Consider the following 21934-nt stretch of genomic DNA (forward strand, 5'->3'; position numbering starts at 1 on the left):
TTTAACTTCATTTGAAACAATTTTATTAGATTGTATAGTAACAGCTGTCATATCAGTATGCATTTTTAAAAACATCAAAATTGGTGAATTTTTGTGTAGTCATTTTAATATTGAAGATGGAAAAAAATAAGCAACATTTTCAGTGTGTTATGCTTCATTGTTTCAAGAAAGGTAAAATTGCAAAAACAAAAAAGGTTTGTACAGCATGTGGAGAAGGTGCTGTGACTGATTGAATATGTCAAAAGTGGTTTGTGAAGTTTCTTGGTACTATTGATATTTTGGCCAAATAATTATTTGCTGTGGGACTGTCTTATACATTGGAAGATGTTTAGCAGCACCCCTGGCCTCTACTCACTGGAAGCCAATGGCAGGAGATAGCCAATATACACAAAATATCCAAATCAATAAAACTATTGGGGGAAATTTTAAATGTGACTTTTATTTTATGAAAAATACTAAATGGACTTTCTGGCCAACCCAATAAATAGCACTTAGAGCAGTGCCTATCATAGAGAATGTGCTCAATAAATGCTTGTTATTTTTATTTGAGTTGAGATAGTTGAGGTTCAGCTTAGCAGAGAGAGAACCAAATGAAGATCAATCAGACCCCCATAGTTTGTCTCCCTAAAAACCAACTCCCTAGAAACATAATGGAACATGTGTCCTAAAAGAGGACTGTAACTGTAGCTGCTATTTGATGTGGCAACAGCCTTTGATCACTAGAGAAAACTTGTTCTTATAACGTGATCCAATTGAGGCAAACACCACGTTTATGAAGAAATGAATGCAAATAATTCATAAAATCAAAGCACAAAAAGTCTATAATAGTTTTTTTAGGGATGTAGTAGAATAATCTCAGCATCTTTTTGCACAGGTTAGAACAGCCGTGTGCAGATTGAGCCTGGGATGGGAGACCAGTTAGGAGTCTATTACCAAGTGTTGACAAATGATGATGGGACAGAACAGGGCTAGTTGTGAAATGATAGGACTTAGACTTGGGACACTATGAAGTCAGAGGTGGTGAGTAATCAGGTGTGAAAATTCAAGGCAATTTTTGCCAGTATTGCTGTATAGATAGTGATGCCATGAACTTCTAGAGAAGACAAGGCAGGTTTATAAGAGAAATAAAAATTTCATTTTTGGATATATCGAAATGGCCTGTTACTTACCTGTCCATAAGGAGATTTTTAGCAGGCATTTGTAAATGCATTGTTCAAGTTTGTTATCAATGTAGGGCTATATAACAGTACAGATATCAAAATCCTAGAGATATTTCAAATCACTTTGGGCTTTGTTGTTCTTTTTCAAGTTCCTTTAAGTGTAAAGTTAGATTGTTTATTTGAGCTTTTTCTGGTTTTTTAAGATGGGCCTGTGGTGCTATAATTTCCCTCCTAGGATTGCATCCCCAGTGTCCATAGATTTTTAATTGTCGTGTCCTCATTTTCATTTGTTTCAAGGTATCTTGTGATTTATTCCTTGATCCCATTGTTGACCCATTCATTGTCGAATAACATGTTATTTAGCATCCATGTATGTATGTATTTTTCAATGTTCTTCTTGTGACTGATTTTTAGTTTCATAGCATTGTGATCAGAAAAGATACTTGATATGATTTTGATTTTCTTAAATTTATTGACTTGTTTTGTGTCCCAACATGTGGTCTATCCTAGAGAAGTATGTATATTCTACTGCTTTGAGTGATATGTTCTGAAGATATGAATTAAATCCACTTGATCTAGTGTGTCATTTAAGGCTGCTGGAGAACAGCATTTCCAAACTGAAGGATGAGCAAGGAGCATGCAATGTGGGTGAAGGGTCGCATAGGGTAACAGCTGAGAAATGGCTTTGGTTCTCATCAGTGTCTTATAAGAGGGCAGTTTCAGTAGAATGATGGGGATCAAGGCAGAATTCATACTGAAGAAAGTTCATAGTGGGGATGGGAAGGCAGCTAGTTTAAATGATTCTTTCAAATTTGACAAAGAAGAAAATAACAAGCATGGTATAACTAGAGGCAGAGGGGGATGTATCAGTTTGGTTTTACACTCAGAGAAAGGAGACAGTAAAAAACAGAGATGTAAAATTTTGAAAAAAAAAAGAGATAGAAAATATTGATTGTCTGAGAGTCTGGTAAAAGTAGCATGGAATTAAAAACAAGAGTAGACATAGGTATAAAGAACATTTTGGTAGGTGACAAAGAGGAGGGGATTAGGGGAATTGGTGAAAATGTTGATGGGATTAAGAAGTACAAATTAGCAGTTACAAAATAGTAACAGGAATGTAAAGTACAGCATAGGCAATATAGTTGATAATATTCTAATAACTATGTATGGTATCAGATTGGTACAAGATTTATCAGGGTGATCACTTAATTAGTTATATAAACATAATGAAATGATCACCCTAAAACTAATGTAACATTGTATGCCAACTGTAATTGAAAAATAAAAAGTTATTTTTTAAAAAGAGTAGAAATATTAGTCTTGGAAAAGAAAGACGTAGCTTCCTGAGTGATAATGTGAGGGAAGAAGAAAACACATGAAGACAGAAATTTCAAATCATGTAGACAACTCCCCCATTTCCTGTATGAGGAAGCTGAATCTCAGAGCGTTAATGTGATGCTCACTTGTCAGTGAGGAAGTGGGAGGTGAAGGAGGTCGCCCAAGGCCCAATGCCTTTTCCACTCTCTCTGTAGGCTCACTGCCTCACAGACCATATGTGAGAGGGGCATGTTGGCAAAATTCTAATTCAAAATGATTGCTTCCTGATCTTTTTTCCTACTTCTTATTTATTTATTTTATTTATTTTGGGGGGGAACCCTGCTCTGTAACAATTCCCCTCTCTCAGACTTAAGATCCTTTATAATCTTATAAAGGACAATAGGCAAAGGTCTTGTACTCCTCTAGCTGCTTCAAGCTAGACATGGTTGTCATCCTACCTACCCTTGGGTCCAGAATTCCCTAATAAGAGTGGGGGTGTGGAGGGGAGGGTGTCACCTCCTGATCTTTATCCACTGCTCCACTGAAAATTCTTTCAATCATCACCCAATCTCTTTCATTACTAACACTATTGTTAATAAATACCACTCTGTAATTAACCCATTTCTTTTTACTCTGGCTATTGAAATACCCACCAGTTCTGCCAAGTTTTTTCTCAACTTGTGTGGATGCTGTGCCATTGGTAACTGTTCAGTTCCTCCTACATTGCTATTCCCATCTCCTCTTATCATAAACTATATTAACATGTCTATAAACTTGTCTTCACACACATGCACAACCACCACACTTAATGACTGTAAGCTTGTAAAGGCTTCATTCCTATTCTTTTAGCCCACAAGGGAACAGCAGGAGATTAATAAATATTGCTTGAGATGAACTGTACCAAGGCATAAACAAATTGCTGACTACCTTTGAGAATCATCTAAATAACTAAGTAACTTTTTGATAATAAAATAGAGTTATAAAAGGAAATCATATTAGGGACAATTACTGTTTTCACAAGAGTAGCGTTGATGAATCAATATTACTTAACAAATATCTCAGCTATTAGTTAAATACAAAAAACCAAATCTACCAGATTAAGAATGAAAGATTCTCACAAATAAAATTTCATAGCTTGTTGATTTAAAAAGTATATTATTCAGTTTGTGGGTGTCTGCTGTGAAATATGTGGGTGTACAAAGCAGATTGGAAGGTAGTTGTATTATCAATGATCAGTAAAGTCAGTTACTAATTACATGTTAAATAATAACTACTATAGGTTCACAGACCCATACATGGTAAAAGAAATGAGTTTATAGGTGCCCTAAATTTAAAAGTCCACATCCCTAACCTCTCTTCTTGGCTAGTTACACAAGGAAAAGTGAACTAGTTACCTAGCAATAGCTACCTTCAAAAGTTACCATGATATTCCCCTGAAGAAATGAGCAATATATATTTCTCAGAAATAATTTCTCTAGCCAATACTATAGAATAAATTTGGTTATTACAGAGTTTGAACTCAGGCTTTGATTCAGATTTCAATCTTGCTATATAATAATTAGCTTAACTTCTATGAACATCTATGTCTTCACCTGTGAAATGGGAACAAAACTAATTTAAAACAGTATTGTGAGGATTAAATGACATAATGCATATGTGGCTCTAAGCGAAGGGCCTGGCACATAGGAAACTGTCAATAATTGTAATGTTGTTGCTGCTGCTTCTACTATTGTAATTGCTGTTAGAAATATAAGCCTGGTTTATAAATAATAAGTAGGTACTATTTGAAAAGGGACTTCTGAAAGTACACAAATACAAAACTGAAAAGTGGCTTTGACTCAGAAATAATCAAAACAGTCACTAATCAAAAAGACTATGATCTGTGTTGACATGAGCTTCTAGTGACCCAAATCTGTTTCCAGGCTGTAAATTTTCATAGCTACATTCATGCTTTTGAGACCATTTCTGTGTCTTTCATTAGAATTGTTTATCATCTGTAGTTGGACACAGATCTGCAATGACAGTACTATCTTCCTAAGTTTCAACATTGACAAGAATATATGCTTTAGGTTAAAGAATATCTCTGTTAGGGAACAATCATTTCTATAGTTCTCTAAAATGTCCTTAAAACATCAAGTTTGTACTCTAGTCCCTGGATATTTTTCAATATATATGGAATTTTCTATTTTCACCTTGGAGCTGCAGTTGAGGGCACTATGCTTTAATGAAAAGAGGTTGTGTTTTAAACACTCCTCCTCAGTTAAAAATCCAGCTTAATGGCACAGTCCGTCACCTTGAGCAATTCACTTAAACTTCTGAGACTCAATGTCTTCCTGTGTAAAATGGAAATACAATACTTTTATCACAGGATTTTTGTTAGATCATCTGCTCATTCTTACACCTCTGCCTGGCCCAGGGTGCATTCCTGGTTCCTTTTATCTCCATTTACTCCCCAAATTATCATACCCATTTCTATGGTTTATGAAACCACTATATGTTTGGTAACTACCAATTTTATATCCATAACTTGCTTTCTCTTCTCAATTCCAGACTCATTTATCAACTGTCTATTCGACATGGCCACTTTGGAAAATAAGGGACAATTCAACTTCACAGGCCCACAGCAATTTTTCTGATCACCACTCCCTTACACGTCCACCAACCCATTCTTCCTTCAGACATCACTTCAATAAATGGAACCTTTTCTCCATTTCCTACATTTTATCACAAATATATCAAAGTCTATTGCCTTCTGTTCCTCTTCACCGCTATCAATATAAATTAAAGCAAAATCGACTATACTCTCACTCTTCTGTATTCCTATGCAAAACTTCCTCTGTCTGCTAATAGATTCCCCTATGTGTTTGTTTTCTATTGCTATGTTACAAATTACTATCAGTTTAGTGGCTTCAAACAGCGCATTCGTTATCTCATCATATCTGTGGGTCAGGGTAGGAGTCTAGGCATAGGTTAGCTGGGTATTTTGTTCAACATATTGCCAGCCTGAAAAATGTCAGCTGAGCCTGTAATAAACACAGAAGTGCAGAGTTTTATTCCAAGTCCTTTCAGATTGTTGAAAGAATTCAGTTTCCTGTGGTTGGATTACCAAGGCGCCTATTTTTTTTTTTGCTGACTGTTGGCACGGGGTCACTCTAAGAAACTACCAGCTACCACATGGACCCTTCCTTTGATAACATGGAAGCTTGCTTCATTAAGTCAGCAGGAAAATATGTTTTACAGACTCACTTGATTAAGCCAGGCCTAACCAAGAGAGCTCCAACCCCCTTTTTAAAATTACCTCAGTCAAATGATGGGGACTTTTATTACCACTGCAAAATCCCTTCACTTTAGCCTTGAAAGAATCTAATCACAGAGCTGAAATCTCAGCATATTTACAAGTTCTGTCTGCACAGAAGGGGAGAGGATTATACAAGGCATGTATACCAGGGGCATATATCTTAGGGGTTATCTTGAACTCTGCCTACCACACCTTGGCCTCCACTCTTGTTCTTTCTACTCTTGAGAATTCACCTAGCTAACATGTTTTATGTAAGTAACAATTTTACCTAGATTTTAAATTATATCATGCCACTAACTTACTATGTTTCAACTACTCCTAATTCCATTTGTACTAAAATTCAACTTTCTTCTGATGGCCTACAAGTTTATATATGATCTGACCTCTATTGGCTACTTCTTAGACTTTATTTCATTGAAACCTTAGCTCACTACCCACAGCCACACTGGCTTCTGTCTAAGCCTCAAACATTCCAAATTCATTCGCACCTCAGGGCCTTTGCACTTATAGTTTCCTGTCTGTAATGCTGTTTCACAGTTATTTACATGACTGCATCCTTCTTGCCATTTAGATCTCATCTCAAATATCGCCTCCCTTGACCACATTCTGTAAAATTTCTCCCTCCCCCTAATAATTTTTATTACATTACTTTTGTTTTATTTTCTGATTTATTATATGTTTACCTGTTTATTATCTGTGCTCCTCATTTACACATAAACTTTAAGAGAGCCTGGATCATGTCCATCTAATTTACCACTATATCTCCAATAGCTAGAAGAGTACCTGGCACATGGTGGACACCCAAAACATAGTGTAGGGTGAAAGAAGAGGATCTATCAGAACATATACTTATGTGATTCACGATGGAAGAGATCTACATTTGCTCTAGGCAGATACTCACACTCACTCCACCTTTAGGGTATGAGGAAGTGGGAAAAGGCACCACAGTGAAACTAATCCCTTACAGTATGCTGTTCATTCCATTTTTATCCAAAATATTCACCCTGGGTAGAAGTGTAAGGGTTGTAATAATGGAGGTAATAGTCCAGTGTGGTGTTTACTTTCTTACTACTGAAGATAGAAGCAAAAACAAAACAGAGTTTAGCTTTTGCAGGCTTTAATTTTTCTAAATGTACTATTCTTCCAGGCAAAAATTCTGAAAAACCCCTTTTCGGCCAAACAAATCGTACAGGATTCTCTGCAGTGTGTGGGGGGAAATGCAGCCTTATTGCATAGTACGAGCCACAGGTAGTAGAAATAAAACTGGGTTGGGGTACTGTTTTGACCCCGAACCAGGTAGCATTTCTAAATGTCTTTTAGCTGAACAGGATAACATAGGCCATCAACCTGTAATCCAAGTCTAACAAAGTTATGGGAAATAAGCTTAAGCCTTTCCCCTTATTTTATTTTCTACTGGGAACAACATTTTTTTTTTAAGCAAGCAATTCTCAATAGAACCTCATGGACATGATAAAGCATCTTTCCATTCACCAATTCCTTGCATTCTCTTGCATTTCTTATTTATCATTTGTCACTTTCTAATGCATAAATATGCAAGCTAGTCTTTGGATCTCTTCAAGGTAGATAAAAATCATCCTCAAGTTATCAATAAAATCTCTAGGACTTAGGGAGATCAGCAACTTTTTATAAACTCAAAGAAACTGTAAAAATCTTGAGTTTTAAAAACATATTTTTTAAAAATGTTTTTGCATTACTTAGGAATCATCCCAAAATAAAACAAAAAATGCTTTAAGATATAATACATAAATTTGGCTTATTTTGATGTATTTATCATGAAACTCTTTATTTAAATCTTTTAAATGACAAAATACAGATGTGCTTTAAATAAAATATTAATTTAAAAGTTTATTATGTCTATAAAGCTTTCTGTATTTTGTGATTTCAAAAATAATACAAATATGTTAATGGTGTTTTTATTATTGCTGTATATTTTTGTACTTTCTGGATTTCCAACTCTGTCTTTCTCAATTTTCCTGTTTTTATTCCCCAAAGTAATAAAATAGATAACTATATGAGAATTTATATGGAATTTAGATTACATTTTAAAACAACAAGTGTGAGGTTACCAAAGACACTGTGCTTGTACCTGACCTTTTTCTTTGTTGTGGCTATTTTGTTATAATGTGAGCTAAAAAGCTGGAAAAAAACTAGGAGAGATAAAGGAAAAGTTGATGTTTTCCACTTTTAATTAATTTAACTGGTCTAGATTTATTCCATTTGACTGTGCTCCAAAGCACTGTCTAATTCTAGGAAGAAAGGACTAACATATGTCTGGCCTGATGGTTGCAGTTGCTTTGGGGGCAAAAAAAAAAAAAAAAAAAGAGGAAAACAGCTTCCTAGGTAGCTGGCAGGCTCGCCACCAATGTGCAATGGTAACAGACAGTCAGAAATATTACGTTAATTTTCATCTGTTCCCAAGTTTGCTTATTTGTCTTTCCTCAGTCATGCATTCATGATTTTAGTACTAACAACAAAACACAGACACACACATGCATACCCATTTCTTGTGCATTAAATGAGCAAGAGGTATTGTGCTAAGTTCTTTCTAAGCATGTACTTACAGATTGAGTCAAGGGAACAAAAATCATAACAAAGCAACTCGCATTTTTGTAAGAAGTAGCAACAAGTATGCACTAATGAATCAAGAGATAAGGAGAAGCACTTCTGTTCTGGCTGGTGAACCCTCCTTACATCTTCCTGCAGCTGGTAGCACAGGAGAGCTGTGCACTGACACTTCCCATGACTGTCAGGAGGGATTCCACTGTGCTTCTCTGAACACTTTTTCTTGTTTCCACACAGACGCTACCCTAAGTGTCAGTGCATCAACTTTGGATCGTGGTTTATGCTTTCCTTTCCGGCTGCTGTTATTATTCTACTCTTGTCCTGGATCTGGCTTCAGTGGCTTTTCCTAGGATTCAAGTAAGTAAATTGTGTTTATCAGGTAAATGAGGGTGTCTATGTTCTGAGTCCTCAGCTCCTCATGTGGTGCTCTTTCACCTATTAATAAGGCTGTATTTCTGCATTTCTATTTCTCACAAAATTGACACGTACAAACACATATTTTGAAGATATTCTAGAATACCATGTAAACAACATTGGCTATGAAAAAGTTTGTGGAAGAAATTCTGTCTTGGTTTCCCAAATCTGAGTCCTAAACCAATAACAGGTCAGAGAAGCATAAGGAGCTCATTATGATGAGAGTGAAATTGTAAGAGGTTTTATCTCTTCGTTTAACATGGGAAATTCCTCAGGTTATTAAGTTACTTTAAACTATAACATGCAGGGCTCCCTGCTTTATCCTAGCACCAAAACTGATATGTCCTTGAAAAAATAAAGATCTCAGAGTGTGCTCTGTGCAAAGAACATTGGTTTTGGAATCAGGAGACCAGGAACAAAGTCATGGCTTCTACAAGCCAGGCAAGTTACCTCTGCAAGTCCTGATCCATTCTTTGTCTCAGCATCTTCAACTGTAAAACAGTGGAATTTAGCTGGAATATCAGTAACATCACTCCCAACTCTGTAATTCTAACACATATGAGTCCAAGTTGAACACACAGAAGCCAAGGTAAGAAACACTGGTCAATAAAGAGCTGCTAAAATGTCAAATGTATGTATTCAAGGAGAATTTGCAAACATTACCTTGCCTGGGACTGAAGTTGGTGATTCATAGGTATCAATGAGTTACCTGACATAAAAAACAGCCAGTAGTTAAAATTATGAAGGGTTCCACAGAACATAAAAATGTAGCATTATATATTCAACACATATAACAATATTCAAAAAAAGGAAGATGAAAAGGTTGTATGTCAAATCTTGAGGATTTTTTCCTGAAAAATAAAGCAATTGAAGTTCATTTTTATAGCATTTTATTTAAATAATTTCAAGGGTCAATGTATAAAATAGCATGTTATCCACCAAGCAGGTGATACTGACATCAGCTATTTGTACTTCCCTTGAAAAACAGAATACCGTGATTGGATGCTGTTCCATGCCCGCGCCCAAATTTTCAAAATCTAGTCATGTAAGGACTGATATTTTTCCCTCTCCATTCCTCTTCCTTGTTTTTCTCCAGAACTGCTGCTATTTCATTAGTAGTGGGGAGATGGTACTGATGATTTTTTAAAAAATCTATTTGTCCAGATTGTGGGAACAGCATGTGACAGTGCTCCTGCTGAAACAAATGTGTGGAATGTCACTGACTTCCGCAGATGGGCATCAGTGGGGAGAGGCCTGCTGCATAGTAAATGCTCCTTCCTGGAAAATCCCAGCCTTTGGGGATCTATTCAGCTGTACGAGTAGCAATGCAAGCTGCAGGGGACAGGAAAGCTACACCAATAGAGAAAGCATCAGCTCACAGACCCATAGCTGCTTCCTTTTTTTTTTTATATCCTCACCAGAGATTTTTTTTTATTATTATTGATTTGAGAGAGAGAGAGAGACATCTATGTGAGAGAGAAACATTGATTGGTTGCCTCCCATGCACACCCTCAATGGGGCTTGACCCCACAACCTAGGTACGTGCCCTGACCAGGGATTGAACCTGCAATCTTTGGTGTATGGGACAATGCTTCAACCAACTGAGCTACCCAACCAGGGGTCCTTCTTTTCTGCTATATATAAATGACATTATAAAATATCTATATAATTATTGTCATTATTTGGAAATGGCCTCCCTATTTAAAAAGGAGAAATTAAAAAGATAAAGGGAAGATGTATTCAAATGTATTCTCCATGAGGAAAAAAAATTTGTGAAGTGCATACATTAGGCAAAGTCCATAAATCACAACCAGTGGCATGTTTAAACAGTCCCCTTGCTGTCCACTATTGGTTAGTCACTGCACAGCTTCATGCTCCAGCTCATTTTTCAGTGTCCTTTTCAGTCTCTCAGGGTGTCCACCTCCAGAGGTTTTAGATCGACAAACAGAAATGATCAGCCACTCCCCTGGCAAGCCCCATATATTCTGATTAGTGTGTTGGCTGTTAACACAGTTAACTCTCACATTATAAATGACCCCAGCATACTTGGTAAGAAGAAGCTCATCTATCAGTGCCACCAAACTCATTTAAATGAAGTGGTTGATGCATTGTCATATGCTTCATCAATTCCTTTGCAAAGGCATTAACCTTCATTTATAACAAAGCCAATTTGGCTTTTGACTTAACTATTTATGTTCCCCAACCAAAGTGACAAAATACAAATGCAGTCTATAGGGTGGGAATCAGTTTATAAGGAGAATCATTTCTTTCTTTAACTCTACTTTTCTATTCTACAGATGATTCTCAAAGTAGTCCATTGATTAGTTTTTCATAATAGCATTTGTATTGTGACAATGGGTAAAATTTTGATACCAACACTAGTCAGAAATTAAGTTGATCTGAAATGTGACAACATCCTATAATTAAATGGATGTTCATGGTTGGAGGGTCTGCAGGACAGTGATTATGAATGTGTAGGGTGGATGATATAAGAATTGAAGAAACTCTGCTGCTCCAAAGTTATAATAGTGCAAAAAAGTTTAAATAAGTGTTACAGAAAAATACATAAATAAAATGTGTGATAGCTACATTCATGCCACTTCAGTCTTCCTATTTACTCCCTCATAAACATCCATGTTTACCCCAGCAATTTTACAGAAGACAATGCTCCTACTTTTATTTTTTTAATGGTGTTATTCAGATATCATTGACATAGGAAGAGCTATAGATACTTATATACAAAACTTGATGTGTTTGGAGATAATTATACATCCATGAAACCATCATTAATATCAATGCCATACTTATCCACCTGAAGCCAAGCTGTATTGACTCTGTCTTTCCCTTGGATCTCTCAGCTGCGAAGAGAGGGGGGGCTCTGCTGCATGGACAACAGCAGACCCTCCATATCACCCTGCCCAGGCTCTGTAGCTTCAGCTTCACTGGAGAGGACACTCCAGCGTCATCGCAAGATGTCGATTCAACACGGGAGGAGACAGATACCGTGTCACTCCCGAGTCGGACTGCACAGCCATTCTTGGCGGTGCAGATAGACTCTTAAGAAGCTACACCATCGTCTCTCGAGGCTCTATAGCTTCAGCTTCACTGGAGAGGACACTCCAGCGTCATCGTAAGGTGTCGATTCAACACGGGAGGAGACAGATACCGTGTCACTCCCGAGTCGGACTGCACAGCCATTCTCGGCGGTGCAGATAGACCCTTAAGAAGCTACACCATCGTCTCTCGAGACGGAAGGCTGCCGAGAGACTTATCCACCAACCCCAAAAGATTCTTCTTGCGCCCTTTTATTTTTTATTTTCATTTCATGGTAAAAGCATTTAGCATAACATTTACCCTTTAGTAAAGTTATAAGTATACTATAAGTTATTTTTAATCAGGGGCCCTATTCCAGAACTTCTTTTACATAATCGAAATTTTATACCCTGTGACTGACACCTCCTTATTTACCCCCTCCCCCAACCTCTGGCAACCAATATGTTTCCTCTCTGCTTCGATGTGTTTGAGTATTTTAGATTCCACATATTAATAAGATCATTCAGTACTTGTTTTTCTGTATCTGGCTTACTCCACTTTAGCATGATGTCCTTCAGGTCCATCCACATAGTAGCATGTATTAGCACTTCATTCGCTTTTATGGCTATATAAAATCCATTGTATGTATATACCACTTTTTATTTATCCGTTTGTCTGTTGATAGACATTTAAGTTGCTTATACCTTGACTATTGTGAATAATGCTGCACTGAATATGTGCATGCAGACATCTCTTTTCAATTCAGATTTCCATTCCTTTGGTTATATATTTGGAAGTATTTTTTATACCTACATATAATATAATCTAACTGAGCTGCTTATAGACATTTCAAGAGATAATCCCCAAGAATCTAAACATTTTTTCATTTGTTTCTTCCTCTGGAGGGATTTTTTTTTTTTTTTAATATAGGTGTAGAAAGTACTTCACAAAAAACTGTTGAAAGTTTTGAAGACCCTGAACTTCAGGACAAAAAAGTTAGTTATCAGGAGAAAAGGTCACTAAAATAAGCAGCTAAAAGGAATAGAAATTAGCAGTTACTATTGGAAATAAGTTGGAAAATTATCTAGTGGAGGCTATTAGGGCATAAGAGGTGAAGAAACTTGAAGAAAAATGTAATAACATTGGTTTTAGTCTTGAGAAAAGACCCAGTTTGGACTACATCCATGATCAATTCCTGTGACTTCCCTGTCCTAGTGTATAACTTGAGTTTAGCACATTTGTGACAATTGATGGATCTAACAATGAAGTGTCTCATAAATTTGATAAAGGTACTGTTGAATTACATTTACTGTATGTGCCAGTGTTTAGAGATGTTAGGCCAAAGAAAATATCTATGACACTGCTTCTACCCTCAAATAATTTATCTAATAGTGAGATAAAACTCAGTCATGTGCAAGGATTAACAATCAAGGTATATAATAAATATATTAAAATATATAAACAGTCAGATACATAAAGTGTTAAAGATAAATGGAACATAGCAAAATTTTAATGGTACAGAAGGACTTGGAAAAGGAAGAGATCAGTGGAATATGGCATGGAAAACATGGAACAAAAATAAAGCATTGAAAATTGAACAAATCAGGCAAATATAGAAAAGAGGGTAGAGAATATTTAAAGAAGGATTTAGAGGTGTAGGCAAAAGGCACAGGTTTCTATTATTAGGAGGGTTTTTGTTTTATGAAGTTTTCACACAAGTATCTTCTATAAAGTGAGAATTCTTTGCTTAACCAGCCTAATCACTCTTTTCAGTTTTAAGGCGATGTTTAACTGTGGCAAGACCAAGACGGTCAAACAAAAGGCTTGTGCTGATGTGATTAAACAAGAATACCAAAAACTTGGGCCAATAAGGTAAGATTGATGTGTGTGCATGCACACACACACACACACACACATACACACACTGTATTTATTAAAGGCAAATAAGTACATAATTTATTTATAATACTTGATAAGGGCCCCAAGTGTGCTATCCTTTGTAAAAAAGTAGGTGCTAACTTCAATATGACCAAATACATATGTTTTCTAAATAAAATTTACCAGATGGAATGACAAGGAGCTGAAAGACTCATGGAAGAAGAAAGTCCTTTTCTAACTGCACTGATTCTCTCAAATTATTGACACATGCAGTTTTTAGTGTTTAGTATTCTGGTAAGATTACTCCTCACAATAGCTCAGGGAGTTTCTACAAACATCCTAACTGAGAAAATAAATGAAAGGACTGAAATTTTTCCACAGGTATCAGGAAATTATCACCCTGGCCCTCTTCTTTGTGATGTCCATTCTGTGGTTTAGCCGAGATCCTGGTTTTGTTTCTGGTTGGTCTACACTTTTTTACAAGTAAGCCTTACATGTTATGTTTGTCAACACTTAGGGTTTTATTGGGTTGGCCAAAACATTCATTTGTTCTTTAAGTAAAATAAGATGTATTAATCATTTTCACCAATAACTTTATTGAACAGCTTATTACCATTTTGTTCCACTACCTTTTGCCATCTTTCAGGCAACATCATAATTTCATCTTCCCAAAACATTTTTTTTTTTTTTTTTTTAGCAAAGAATTGTTCCAGGTCCCTTTCGCAGTCTTCCAGGGAATTGAAATTTTTTCTATTTAAGAGAATTCTTTAAAGACCAAAATAAAAGGAAATCCAAAGGTACAATGTCTGGTGAATACAGCTGGTGAATAAGAACTTCCCAGCCAAGCTATAACAGGTTTTGCCTGGTCATCAAACATGCAGTCTTGCATTACCCTGATGGAAGATTATGCGTTTTCTATTGATTAATTCCAGATGCTTTCATCGAGTGCTGCTTTCAGTTGGTCTAACTGGGAGCAGTGCTTATTGGAATTAATCATTTGATTTTCCAAAAGGAGCTCATAACAGAGGACTCCCTTCCAATCCCACAGTATACACAACATTGTCTTCTTTGGATGAAGACTGGCCTTTAGTGTGGTTGTTGTTGGTTAATTTCACTTGCCCAATGATCGCTTCCGTTCCACATTATTGTAAAGTATCCACTTTTCATCACCTGTCTCAATTTGTTTTAAAAATGGAATATTTTCATGATATTTAAGTAGAGAATCACATGCAGAAATACAGTCAGGAAGGTTTTTATGCTTAACCTATGTGGAACCCAAACATCAAATCAATTGGCATAACCAAGCTGGTGCAAATGATTCTTAACTTCAGTGCTTGATTTGGATAGTTTGAGTATGTCAGCTATCTCCTGCGTTGTATAATATTGATTATTCTCAATTAATGTCTCAGTTTGATCACTATCAACTTCAATTTGTCTACCCAACCATGGAACATCATCCAGTGAGAAATCTCCAGTACAAAACTTCACAAACCACTTTTGACACATTTGAACAATAATAGCACCTTCTCCATACACTGCACAAATCTTTCTTTTTTTTTTCCATTTCGGTTGCATTTTCACCTTTCTTGAAATAATAAAACTGAAAATGTTGCTTATTTTCTTCCATCCTAAATATTAAAACAGCTACCCAAAAATTCGCCAGTTCTGATAACTTTTTTAAACGCACGCTGATATGACAACTATCACAATGCAATCTAACAAAATTGTTTTGAATGAAGTTGAAGATACCTAAGCATTATTAGACCCAGCTTATAAAACAAACAAACAAACTTTTTGGCCAACCCAATGCACTCTGCTTTTCTCCTAAGTGATTCTTTTCTTTTTTTTTTCCCTAGGCATATTCTCTCTTTTTTTTCCAGCTTTTCTTTATTGATTATATTGTTACAATAGTTCCAATTTTCTCCCCTTTACTCCCCTCCACCCAGCACCTCCCTCCCCCAGCAATCCCCCCCCAAGTCCATACCCATGGTTCGTAAAAAATAACTACCCTCCCTCTCAGATATTAAGACCCTTTGTAATCTTGTAAAGGACAATGGGCGAGGGTCTCAAGCTCCTCTAGCTGCTTCAAGTTGGACATGGTCATCGTCCTACCTACCCTTGGGTCCAGAAATCCCTAATAATAGTGGGGGTGTGGAGGGGAGGGTGGCCTTCCCACATGGGGAAGGATTGTGCAGACTCCAGGTCAGTTGGCTGTCTCCAGACAATGGCGTGCTTGGTTTAACAGGCTGGCATCCTTGTTGTGTTCTGGGGGCAACAGATTTGGCAAAAAGGGTTAAAAGACATCATTCAATCCATAACTATTAGATGACAAAAGGCAGGGATTAATTTTTCAATGTTCCACATTAGGGGAAAAAAAAAAAAAGGGGCTTCTTTGGAGGAAGGTGTGCTAGGCACATCTCGCCTGTCCGAAACCCTTTTGCCCATTATATTTAGTTTGGGCTGAGGGAAATAGTTTATTTTTCCCCCCTCTCAGACCTCTGGGCCCTTTCTGTCCAAGCCATTAGGATAGAAAAGAGAAACCAGTTTTAAAGTGAAGCCCACAGACCACCCCATTCTTTACCAACCCAGCCATTTAGTTCAGCCAAACTGTTGAGTCTCAGGAGGCAACGCTGCAGAGAGGATTAAGTGAGGCTTATGCATACAGACAATCACTCAGGTAATGCAGTCATAGGCTTATGCCCTTTGAAAACAGAAAACACATGTTAATTTATGTAACATAACCAACAAACAAGTCTCTAAATCTGTAAGACTGTCTTATTGGGAAGACATCCAGTTGCAAGGCACTTGACATTCTACTTGCCTGCAACTTGAATCTCTTTGGTGATATCACAGACATGGTTTAATTTTCAAGTGAAACCATATTTTAAATGAGAAGAAACTTTTAAGACAGTTAGCTGACCTACTTTACAGTCGACTACTTATCATTGTGATTTTCCTTGAATAATGATTTTTCTCCCTAAGATTACCCTCCTTGTCTTTAAAGGGACTACATTAAGTCCATTTTTAATTTATCCTGTTCATTTGCATAAACATAAAAAGAGCAGCAAATGATCACTTATGAACTTTAGTTCTGCTTTGCTGGAACTTACCCAAGGAACATTTAGGGTGACCCTCAGTCTGTTCTTCAGGGCACAGAAGTTGGGCCACATACCTGGCATTCATCCTTGCCTGTACACACCTGTCCTTTCCAAGTCTTTCTGGTTTTCCATTGTGCCTTAAGGTCCCTTCTAGCCATCTTTCAGGAAAACAACCTTCGTTCCTTCCCTGGAGAGATTGCTGTGGACCGCACAACCAACCATGGAACCAGGCCTTTTATCTCGTGGGCTTTTATTACCTTTGAAAGTCATTCCCAGTTCCTTAGGGCTTTTTGGTAACAACTTGAGCCCAAGTATGTCTCCTTTAGGCTTGACATTCCAGTCAAAGACTTGGTCAAAAAAAAGGAACGTCTATTAACAACTTGTCTTATTAGGTCCATGCAAAGAAACTTAAGTCATTACTTACTTGTTTAGAATGTCAAACTCTGGAGAGATCAAATAGGGAGAAAAATATACAACGTGAAGGAAAATCTTTGACCTAATATTCACTGAACTGGCATTACCATTCTTCATATTTTCATTTTTCCCCCACTAAAAAAATTTTTTTGTTTGTTTTTCCATTACAGTTGTTTCACTTTTTTCCCCCTCTTGCTTCCCGGTACCCTGCCCCTCCCTTCCCCCACATTCAGTCCCTACTCAGTTGCCCATGTCCGTCAGTCATTTATACATGTTCTTTGACTTGACACTTTCCCTTCTTACCCCCTTCTCTCCCTCCCACCTCCCCCTTTGTTACTGTTAGTCTACTTCTTGTTTACATAGCTCTGGTTCAATTTTGCTCATTTGTTTGTGTTGTTCATTAGTTTCCTGTAATAGGTGACAGCATAAGGTATTTTTCTTTCATTGCCTGGCTTATTTCATTAAGCATTATTCTCTCTAGTTCCATCCATGTTGTTGCAAATGGTAGAACATCCTTCTTTCTTTCTGCTACATAGAACTCCATTGTGTAAATGTACTACAGTTTTTTGATCCACTCATCTACAGATGGACATTTAGGTTGTTTCCAGCACTTGGCTATTGTAAATAGTGCTGCTATGAACATTGGAGTGCATAGGTTCTTTTCAATTGGTGTTTCGGGATTTTATGGATATAATCCTAGCAATGGAAATGCTGGTTCAAAAGGCAGTTCCATTTTTAGTTTTTTGAGGAAATTCCAAACTGTTTTCCATAGTGGCTGCAACAGTCTGCATTCCCACCAGCAATGCACCAGGGTTCCCATTTCTCCACATCCTCTCCAGCACAAGTTGTTTGTTGATTTGTTGATGATGGCCATTCTGACTGGTGTGAGGTGGTATCTCATTGTGGTTTTTATTTGCATCTCTCTGATGGCTAGTGATGTTGAGCATACTTTCATATGTCTATAGGCCCTCTGTATGTCTTCTCTGGAGAAGTGTTTGTTCAGGTCCTTTGCCCATTTTTTAATTGGGTTGTCTGTCTTCTTGGTGTTGAGTCGTATGAGTTCTTTATATATTTTGGAGATCAATCCCTTGTCTGAGATGTCATTGGCGAATATATTTTCCCATATGGTTGATTTCCTTTTCATCTTGCTGATGTTTTCTTTAGCTGAGCAGAAACTTTTTAGTTTGATGTAGTCCCATTTGTTTATTCTTTCCTTTATTTCCCTTGCCTTAGGAGATATATCAGTGAAAAAGTTGTTACGTGGGATATCTGAAATTTTCCTGCCTATTTTTTCCTCTAGGACTTTTATGGTATCACGGCTTACATTTAAGTCTTTGAATCATTTTGAGTTTATTCTGGTGTATGGTGTAAGTTTGTGGTCTAGTTTCATTTTTTTGCATGTCCCTGTCCAGTTCTCCCAACACCATTTGTTGAAGAGGCTCTTTTCACTCCATTTGATGTTCTTTCCCCCTTTGTCAAATATTAGTTGACCATATGAACCTGGGTTTATTTCTGGGCTCTCTATTCTGTTCCATTGATCTATATGTCTGTTTTTATGCCAGTACCAGACTGTTTTGATTACCGTGGCTTGTAGTATAGTTTGATATCAGGTATTGTGATTCCTCCTACTGTGTTCTTCCTCAAAATTGCTGTGGCTATTCGGGCTCTTTTTTGGTTCCATATAAATTTTTGAAGTATTTGTTCTAGGTCTGTGAAATATGTTGCTGGTATTTTAATAGGGATTGCATTGAATCTATAAATTGCTTTGGGTAGTATGGACATTTTAATGATGTTGATTCTTCCCATCCATGAGCATGGTATATGCTTCCATTTATTTGTATCTTCTTTAATTTCTTTCTTCAGTGTTATGTAGTTTTCTGAATACAGGTCTTTTACCTTCTTGGTTAAGTTTATTCCTAGGTATTTTATTTTTCTTGTTGCTATGGTAAATGGGATTTTTCTTTCAGTTTCTATCTCTGAGTTTTTATTGTTGGTGTATAAAAATGCCTTTGATTTCTTAATATTGACTTTGTATCCAGCTATTTTGCCAAATTCACTTATTAGGTTGAGTAGTCTTTTTGTGGAGTCTATAAGGTTTTCTATGTACACTATCATGTCATCTGCAAATAAATAATGACAGTTTTACTTCCTCTTTTCCAATTTGGATGCCTTTTATTTCTCTTTCTTGTCTGATTGCTGTGGCTAGAACTTCCAAGACTATGTTGAATAGGAGTGGAGAGAGCGGACATCCTTGTCTTGTTCCTGATCTCAGGGGGAATGCTCTCAGTTTTTGCCCATTGAGTGTGATGTTGGCTTCAGGTTTCTCATATATGGCTTTTATTATGTTGAGGTATACTCCCTCTATTCCCATTTTGCTGAGAGTTTTTATCATAAATGGGTGTTGTACTTTATCAAATGCTTTTTCTGCATCTATTGATATTATCATGTGGTTTTTGTCTTTCATTTTGTTTATGTGGTGTATTATGTTTATTGACTTGCGAATATTAAACCATCCTTGCATCCCTGGGATGAATCCTACTTGATCGTGGTGTATGATCTTTCTAATGTGTTGCTGGATATGGTTTGCCAATATTTTGTTGAGGATTTTAGCATCTATGTTCATCAGCGATATTGGCCTGTAGTTTTCTTTCTTTGTTGTGTCTTGATGTGGTTTTGGAATTAGGGTTATACTGGCTTCATAGAATGAGTTTGGCAGTCTTCCCTCTTCTTGTATCTTTTGGAATAGTCTGAGGAGGATAGGAGTTAGTTCTTTCCTAAATGTTTTGTAGAATTCACTTGTGAAGCCATCCGGTCCAGGACTTTTGTGTGCAGGGTGTTTTTTGATTACTGCTTCAATTTCACTAGCTGTTATTGGTCTATTCAGACTTTCTGCTTCTTCTTGATTCAGTTTGGGAAGACTATAGGTTTCCAGAAATTTGTTCATTTCCTCTAGGTTGTCAAATTTCTTGCCATACAGTTGTTCGTAATAATTTCTTATAATCCGTTGTATTTCTGTGGTATCAGTTGTGATTTCTCCTCTTTCGTTTCTGATTTTATTTATTTGGGTCCTCTCTTTTTTTCTTGATGAGCCTGGTTAAAGGCTTGTCAATTTTGTTTATCTTTTCAAAGAACCAGCTCCTACTTTCGTTGATCTTTTGAATTGTTAGTTTAGACTCTATGTCATTTAATTCTGCCCTGATCTTGATGATTTCCTTTCTTCTACTTGATCTGGGCTTTGCTTGTTGTTCTTCCTCGAGTTCTTGTAGCTATAGGGTTAAATTTTTTATTAGAGATTATTCTAGCTTTTTTAGGTAGGCCTGTATTGCTGTGAACTTTCCTCTCAGGACTGCTTTTGCTGTATCCCATAGGTTTTGGGTTGTTGTGTGTTCATTATCATTATTTTCCAGAAACTTTTTGATTTCTTCCTTGATGTCATTGCTAACCCATTCATTATTTAATAGCATGTTATTTATTCTCCATGAGCTTGAATGTTTTTGAGTTTTTTCCTTGAGGTTGATTTCCAATTTTAAGCCATTGTGATCTGAGAAGATGCTTGATATAATTTCAATTTTCTTGGATTTGTTAAGGCTTGTTTTGTGTCCTACCATGTAGTCTATCTTTGAAAATGTTCCATGTGCACTTGAAAAGTATGTATATTTTGCTTCTTTGGGATGAAAACTTCTATATATATCGACTAAGTCCATTTGATCTAGAGTGTTGTTCAGTGCCTCAATATCTTTGGTGTTTCTTTGCTTCGAAGATCTGTCCATTGTTGACAATGGGGTGTTAAAGTCCCCTACTATGAGTGTGTTGCTGTCTATATCTTTCTTGGAGTCTTTCAAAATTTTCCTTATATATTTGGGTGCTCCTAAGTTGGGTGCATATATATTTATAAGGGTTATATCTTCTTGATGGATTTTTCCCTTAAGTATTATGAAATGCCCTTCTTTGTCTCTTTTTATGGACTTTGCTGTGAAATCTGTTTTATGTGATATAAGTATTGCTACCCCGGCTTTTTTTTCATGTCCATTTGCTTGAAATACTTTTTTCCATCCCTTTACTTTCAGTCTGTGTAGATCTTTTGTTCTGAGGTGGGTCTCTTGTAGACAGCATATATGTGGGTCATTCTTTCTAATCCATTCAGCTACCTTATGTCTTTTAATTGGAGCGTTTAATCCATTTACATTTAAGGTTATTACCGATAAGTACTTATTCATTGTCATTTTTCCCCTTTGTACTCGTGTTCCTCTGTGTCTCTCTCTGTTTCTTTATCTTCTTAGAGCAGACCCTTTAGCATCTCTTGCATTGCTGGTTTGGTGGAGATGTATTCTTTTAGCCTTCTTTTGTCTTGGAAGCTCCTTATTTCACCCTCCATTTTGAATGAGAGCCTTGCTGAGTAGAGTATTCTTGGTTGTAGGCATTTGTTTTTCATTGCTTGGAATATTTTTTGCCATTCCCTTCTGGCTTGTAGTGTTTCTGCTGAGAAATCTGATGATAGTCTTATTGGAGCTCCCTTGTATGTTATTAGTTGTTTCTCTCTTGCTGCTTTTAGGATCCTCTCTTTGTCTTTAAATATTGCCATTTTAATTATGATGTGTCTTGAAGTGGTCCTGTTGGGGTTCATCTTCATTGGGACCCTCTGTGCTTCCTGGGCTTGCGTGACTCTTTCTCTCCTCATGTGAGGGAAGTTTTCTGTCATTAGTTTTTCAAAGAGGTTTTCTATCCCTTGCTCTTCTTCT

General features: G+C 36.7%; 1 protein-coding gene across 1 annotated transcript in view; it reads left to right on the forward strand.

The window, feature by feature from the left end:
• SLC13A1 (solute carrier family 13 member 1) overlaps positions 1 to 21934 on the forward strand; it is a 129177-nt gene that overhangs the window by 88946 nt on the left and 18297 nt on the right. The window contains exons 8-10 of the mRNA XM_090287415.1: positions 8596 to 8715; positions 13579 to 13677; positions 14065 to 14166. Of these exons, the coding sequence (XP_090143541.1) occupies positions 8596 to 8715; positions 13579 to 13677; positions 14065 to 14166 (321 nt within the window). The remainder of the gene's footprint in view (positions 1 to 8595; positions 8716 to 13578; positions 13678 to 14064; positions 14167 to 21934) is intronic.

The sequence above is a fragment of the Furipterus horrens genome, unplaced genomic scaffold (assembly GCF_987537825.1).
Source record: "Furipterus horrens unplaced genomic scaffold, mFurHor1.1.pri manual_scaffold_9, whole genome shotgun sequence".
NCBI lineage: Eukaryota > Metazoa > Chordata > Mammalia > Chiroptera > Furipteridae > Furipterus > Furipterus horrens.